Genomic DNA, 6,497 nt, shown 5'->3' on the forward strand with positions numbered 1-6,497 from the left:
CGGAAAACAAATCTGCAGCGTCTCTATCTTCTCCAGCTCTGTCGCAAATCTTGGCCACTCCTGGGGTTCATTTATCATTGCAATCAGCTCCTTGCAGTCAGTTCCAAAGCTCTGGCACGGCGAGTGTTGAAGCATGTTCTCCATCGCCCATCGCAGCGCTTCTACCTCCGAATGCAGCGCTGATTCACATCGAGTGAAGTTTCGTGTTCCCATAAGTTGTATGTTCTCCCTACTATCCATCCAGACCCATCCACATCCACTAAAGCGGTCAGAAGCTGTCCAAGATCCATCTAGTAGACAGATATTACCCAAGCTTAAGACTTGGTTTGCATCATTATTGGTAGCCTGGACGTGTGGTGGTATCTTCTCATTCGCGTTAAACCAGGCCTGACATTCACTCTCTGCGTATCGAACGAGTTCCAAAGGGTCTCTGTCTATACCCCTGAAAAGCTTATCATTGCGAGCCTTCCAAATATACCATATTATCCAGGGATAAGGATCCCTGCCTTGGTCTGGTGCAATGATATTATTCTTCCTCCATAAATGATAGTCCATGTTTGTGTAAACGCTTGCCACTGGGAATAAACCTGGACTTGTAGGAGTTCCCGATAAAGACCATACTTGCAGGGCTGGAGGGCATTCAAATATTGCATGAGTTACAGATTCCTCTATTTCCCCACACCTTGGGCAATAATTATCGCACTTCATATTACGCCTTACTAGATTCCTCGTTACTGCTACATATCCATCAATTGCCATATAAGATGACACATCTTCCTTGGCGCTGGTAACTTCCAAGCAAAGGCTTGAAGTTTAGTGATACTTGGCTCTAGTATTTCCTTTTCCTCTCCTTGCTTCAACATTTCCTTTTCCTTTCCTTGCTTCAACAGGTTCTGAGCAACCTAGTATCCAGATTTGACTGTGTATTGGTCATTCCTCGTGTAGTTCCAGCAGATTGTATCTCGGCGATGAGTAGAACTTATGGCCATGCTGCGAATGAGTGGTATATCATCAGGATGGACATAATCATCCAGTAGTCCTACATCCCACTCCTTTGATTCCTGATTAATGATGTCACTGACTCTCATGTTTAGGTGCATCACAGGCGCTATAGGTCTAGCTGGTCTAGCAGGTGTTGTTGGAATCCACGGATCCTCCCACACCCTGACATCATAGCCAGAGTGAATCTTCTGTCTGATACCTAGCAGGAAAAGCTTTCTTGCTGCGGAGATGCTTGTCCACACATATGATGGGCTGCTAGTAGAGATCGCTCTCAATGGCGAGGTCATTTTAGTTTTTGAAGACTATTTTTGTAACATAAACTTAAAAATGTGCTATTTTAGAGATTTAAAATATTATCTCTTTTGGTCGTAGTTATCTTCTGTACGATGTTCTTCATGAAGATCGGTTCGGTTTCTGCAGGTTGGTTGCGAGCTCATGCAACCTTCTATGGTGGAAGTGATGCTTCTGATACAATGGGTAAGTTCCCAAACGAGGGCTTGACATTTGGTCAAAGCTTTGGTTTAGCACTTTAAACTATGTATATGGTTTTCGATATGGAGAAACTTATATTATTGAATAATTTTTCACTGGGTCAGTTCAATTATATATTTACAAACAATTTTTTTAATATGTATTCTTCTTATGATATGAACTTTTCATGAGTTTTCTTCTTCCTCAAGAAACTGATTTATATTTTTTTGTCCTTCTCCAGGTGGAGCTTGTGGTTATGGAAACCTATACACGGACGGTTACAAGACAAACACTGCGGCATTGAGCACCGCACTGTTCAATGACGGTAAGTCATGTGGTGGCTGTTACCAGATTGTCTGCGACGCGAGCAAAGTGCCACAATGGTGTCTTAAAGGCAGATACATTACAATCACAGCCACAAACTTCTGTCCACCAAACTTTGCTCAGGCAAGCGACAATGGAGGATGGTGCATCCCACCAAGACCTCACTTCGATATGGCTCAACCTGCCTTTCTCACCATCGCTAAGTACAAAGCTGGAATCGTCCCCATCCTCTATAGAAGGTATTAGAATTACAATATATATAGTTACTTGAAGGGTTTTGATCATAAATATTATGTTAAGTTTTTGAACTTCCAAGTCAAATCAATTGGCATTTAGTGATTGGTCCATCGAAACTTCCGATGTGAAAGTATATTCTTACAAACATTAAGGTCCATTGTCCATTAATCCTCACTTAATCCAACGCATTGCAAAATAGTGTGCTTAGAGGGTTCTTGTTTGTTAGATTCAGATTTATTATGGGCTTCCAACTCAAAACCAATTGGCAATTAGTGGATTGGCCATAACCCTTTATATATTACTTAATGTCCCATTGATTTTCCAATGTGGGATACATATCTCTTAATACCCCTCCTCGAGATGATGGCTCTTATCGGCCATAAATCTCAGAATTTTAGGACATTTATACTCGGTCGAGCGAGTTTAACACAACTTTTTATACCCGGTTGGAAGGGTTAACCACGATCTTTATACCCGGTCGGAAGGGTTAATTTTAATTTTAATTTTAATTAGGAGTTTAGGGTATTTGAATCTGGGCTCTGATACCATGTTAGATTCGAGTTTATTATGGGCTTCCAACTCAAAATCAATTGGCAATTAGTGGATTGGCCATAACCCTTTATATATTACTTAATGTACCATTGATTTTCCAATGTGGGATACATATCCCTTAATATTGTTCTTGTAGGGTTGGATGCAGAAGAGGTGGAGGGATGAGATTCACCATGAAAGGTAGGGACTATTTCGAGCTAGTCCTCATCTCAAACGTAGGAGGAGCTGGTGAGATCTCTAAAGTTTGGATTAAAGGTTCTAGGAGCAACAAGTGGAAGACAATGTCAAGAAATTGGGGAGCTAACTGGCAAAGCAACACTTACCTCAACGGTCAATCTCTCTCTTTCAAAGTTCAGCTTAGCAATGGAAGAACCAAAGTAGCTCTCAATGTTGTTCCTTCGAATTGGCGGTTTGGTCAGAGTTTCAAGAGCAACATCCAATTCTGATATCAATAATAACTGTCCACTTTTTATATGTGTATGTGCTTCCACTGTGTGTTTTCTCTGTTGCATCATTATCATCTGCAAAAGCTTATTGTTTTGTAGTAGTAATATATAGTCTTGACTCCAGGGAGTTGATAATCTGGGGAAGACGCAAGCAGTAATGATTAATTGTATTTGTACATTTAGGGAATACGCATATGTTTTACTAGTATATATCAATATCAAACAACTTACATTTAAAGATATTCAGCTATATATATTCTATAGTTCATTTCATTGTCTCGCCTCAACATTCATATCTGCAGTGTAAAGAATTTTACATGCAAGTTTTTTTTTAAAACAAGAATTTTGCATGACTGCGTGGTATGGAGGTCTGTCTCTCCTACTGCCGGTGGCTGTTCGGAGGTCTGGGTTCCATCGACTGAAGTTGCAAAGCTGTCCGGGAATGGTACCAATAATTTGGAGTAGCGTTGCGGGGAAGCCAAAATTACCAAGACGTGGTCTCATGTTTCATCAAAGGTATCATAACCATTTGGCAATGCTCTGTTTTGGTCAAGCTCCGGCTTCAGTTTCTCGGCTAGTAGTTTCAGATTGTATTATGTAGTTGACTTTCTGTTTTGGTCAAGCTCCGGCTTCAGCTTACCGATTACTACAATGGCAAATTCCTATATCCTCTTTGCCGATTTGAAAGCTGGGCGACGTTAATTGGTATTGACATGCTTCTACTTGACCAAAAGGTACTCACGGTCGTCTCCTATAAACCCTCTCCACGATACCTGCAATCATGATTGTCTAATCTTTTTATTTACATTTTTGAACAGTCAACACTTATTCAAGGATCCGTTTACACGATGAGCGGATTCGACGTCAAGCAGAGCAACAACAAGTCGGTCTGATAATTACTCCTCTTTGTTTATTGATATTTTACAGCAATTGACAGGTGTACTGAACCCACCAGCACTAACAAATCTTACCACTGTTATTTATGCAGGTATCGTGTACAACTCTCTGTTTCATATGGTTTGGAGTCGGATGTATTTGTGTCCTTTGATGGTGAAATGAAAATGCTAACCACCACCCGTGCTGCAGATGTAAAACATATGGTAGCAATAGCATTAACCAATAAGTATTTCAATTCATGTGTAAAACACTTGACAAGCACAGCCACTGAAAAAATAAACAACGTTTTGTTAATTACATGAGCTATGGGTTGAACCGTGTTAGTCAAGGTTTAGACTGGTTAGGCTAAACCGATATGTCGTTAGCTTAGAGATATAATGCAGTATAGATAAGTCCTAGATCGGTTGTGATAAGGACTAAGAGATACAATATGATCTCGTGGAAGATATTGTATGAGTTGTATATAAGACATGTACGTGAATATGAATAACATCAGATCGATTCCAGTATTCTTCTCTCTTAGTTTACATGGTATCAGAGCCAAACTAAAAAAAAAAAAAAAAAAGAGAAACATGTCTAAAGAGATCGTTACCGGTGGTAGCAGTGGAAAGGAGCTTGGTATACACTCACCATACTATCTGTCTCATTCTGATAATCCTGGTACTGCAATCTCTCCTGTCCAGTTGACGGGAGAGAATTACGCGGAGTGGTCATCAGAACTGGAGAATGCGTTACGTGCTAAGCGCAAATTTAGGTTCATTGACGGGTCGTTGGTGATGCCAGATGAGACCAGTAAACCTGTAGAAGCGGAGATGTGGAAGACTGTGAATTCCATGATTGTGGGGTGGATTAGGGCGTCAATCTCACCTACAGTCAAATCTACGGTGACGTTCACTGCAGATGCGTACAAGATGTGGACTGATCTGAAACAGAGATTTTCTGTTGGGAATGCAGTTCGAGTTCATCAACTGAAGTCGGAGTTGGTGGCGTGTAAACAGAATGGCACAAGTGTGATCGACTACTTTGGTCGATTGTCAAAGAAGTGGGAGGACCTGATGAGTTACAATCCGCCTCCTAAGTGTACGTGTGGTGCAGCTGAGAAAATATCACATGATAATGAAGAAGAGAAGGTACATACCTTCCTTATGGGTCTCGACGACTCACGATTTGGTAATGTATGCACCAACATCATTGGACTCGAGCCACTGCCTGATCTCAACTCCGTGTATCAGCGTGTTGTGCGAGAAGAGAGGCGCTTGATGACGTCTCGAGTAGAGTCTCGACAAGAAGCTGTTGGGTTTGTAGCAAAGACAGAGTTAGGAGTGGACGTGCCGTCAGCAGAACGCAATCGAGGAGGAGGTGTTGTGTGTTCTCATTGTGGCCGGTCAGGTCATGAAAAGAAGGATTGTTGGCAGATTATTGGTTTTCCAGAGTGGTGGACAGAGCGTAACCGTGAAGGAGATCGCGGTGGACGTGGAAGAAGTAGAGGTCGTGGAAGGGATCAACAGGCACGATCACATGCTACACAAGCTTCGGGAAACTCAGGAGGAGGAGGTGGAGTTCCGTCTCTTTCCGAAGAACAGTGGGCTTCTTTGACGGCTCTTCTTGAGTCACAGAAACCACATGTAATCCCCGACAAGCTCAATGGTAAGGAACAGTCAGGAGAGGTGATTCTTGACGCTGGTACTTTGCATCACATGACAGGTGATGAGAAGTTGTTGACTAGTCTCACGCCTGTTGTGAGTTGTCCTGTCAGCTTTGCAGATGGAAGTCATGTTTTTGCTTCCATGAGTGGGTCGTTGCGACTCTCGGAGACTATTACATTGTCTCATGTTCTATTTGTACCGAATCTGAACTGCACATTGTTGTCTGTCGCGAAGTTACTTAAGCAAGTTGGCTGCTTTGCGATCTTTACTGACACATTGTGTATTTTGCAGGATCGTTTTACGAGGACCCTGATTGGAGCCGGTGAAGAACGGAATGGTGTCTATGTTTATCGGGATGTGACAATTGCACGAGGCCATAGAGTCAAAGCCGCTGAGGACAAGAATTTGTGGCACCGGAGATTGGGTCATCCTGCATTTGGTGTTTTAGGACATTTACCTTTTGTTTCTGGTGTTTTAAACAACTCCGACAAGTTCGGAGGTTGTGAAATTTGTTTCAAGTCAAAACAAACTTGAGGTGTTTTTGCTGACAGTATTAATAAAGCTTCAGTTCCTTTTGAGTTAATACATGTTGATTTGTGGGGGCCTTATCGTGAACCCTCATCGTGTGGAGCAATCTGCTTTCTCACTATAGTGGATGACTTCTCGAGAGCAGTCTGGATCCATCTGTTACTTGAGAAGAGTGAAGTTAAAACAATTCTACCGAATTTCTGTCGACTTGTTCATCGCCAGTTTGGTCGCCTTGTGCAAACGGTCAGGAGTGACAATGGCATAGAGTTCATCTGCTTATCCAAATACTTTGCAGAGAATGGTATTGTGCATCAAACATCCTGTGTAGCGACACCGCAACAGAATGGCCGGGTAGAGCGCAAACATCGTCATATCTTGAACGTGTCGAGGTCAT

The 6,497-nt window shown here is 42.1% G+C and overlaps 2 protein-coding genes across 2 annotated transcripts; both read left to right on the plus strand.

Annotated features, from left to right (window-relative positions):
• The first annotated feature begins 1,230 nt into the window (after positions 1 to 1,230).
• LOC106323922 (putative expansin-A17) lies at positions 1,231 to 3,032 on the plus strand. Its single transcript, XM_013761966.1, has 4 exons — positions 1,231 to 1,284; positions 1,344 to 1,479; positions 1,715 to 2,036; positions 2,723 to 3,032. Exons 1-4 carry the CDS (start codon positions 1,231 to 1,233, stop codon positions 3,030 to 3,032), a joined length of 822 nt encoding a protein of 273 aa, XP_013617420.1.
• Positions 3,033 to 4,501: 1,469 nt separating this feature from the next.
• Positions 4,502 to 6,109, plus strand: LOC106323923. The gene has a single exon (XM_013761967.1). The coding sequence runs from the start codon at positions 4,502 to 4,504 to the stop codon at positions 6,107 to 6,109; it is 1,608 nt and encodes a 535-aa protein (XP_013617421.1).
• The last annotated feature ends 388 nt before the right edge of the window (positions 6,110 to 6,497 follow it).

Source organism: Brassica oleracea, chromosome C2, assembly GCF_000695525.1.
Source record: "Brassica oleracea var. oleracea cultivar TO1000 chromosome C2, BOL, whole genome shotgun sequence".
Classification (NCBI taxonomy): Eukaryota; Viridiplantae; Streptophyta; class Magnoliopsida; order Brassicales; family Brassicaceae; genus Brassica; species Brassica oleracea.

Coding starts and splice junctions, on each gene's coding strand:
- LOC106323923 (XM_013761967.1), top strand. CDS start 4,502: ATGTCTAAAGAGATCGTTACCGGTGGTAGCAGTGGAAAGGAGCTTGGT.
- LOC106323922 (XM_013761966.1), top strand. CDS start 1,231: ATGCTTGTCCACACATATGATGGGCTGCTAGTAGAGATCGCTCTCAAT. Junction 1,285..1,343: donor AGATCGCTCTCAATGGCGAG/GTCATTTTAGTT, acceptor GTGCTATTTTAG/AGATTTAAAATATTATCTCT. Junction 1,480..1,714: donor TGATGCTTCTGATACAATGG/GTAAGTTCCCAA, acceptor GTCCTTCTCCAG/GTGGAGCTTGTGGTTATGGA.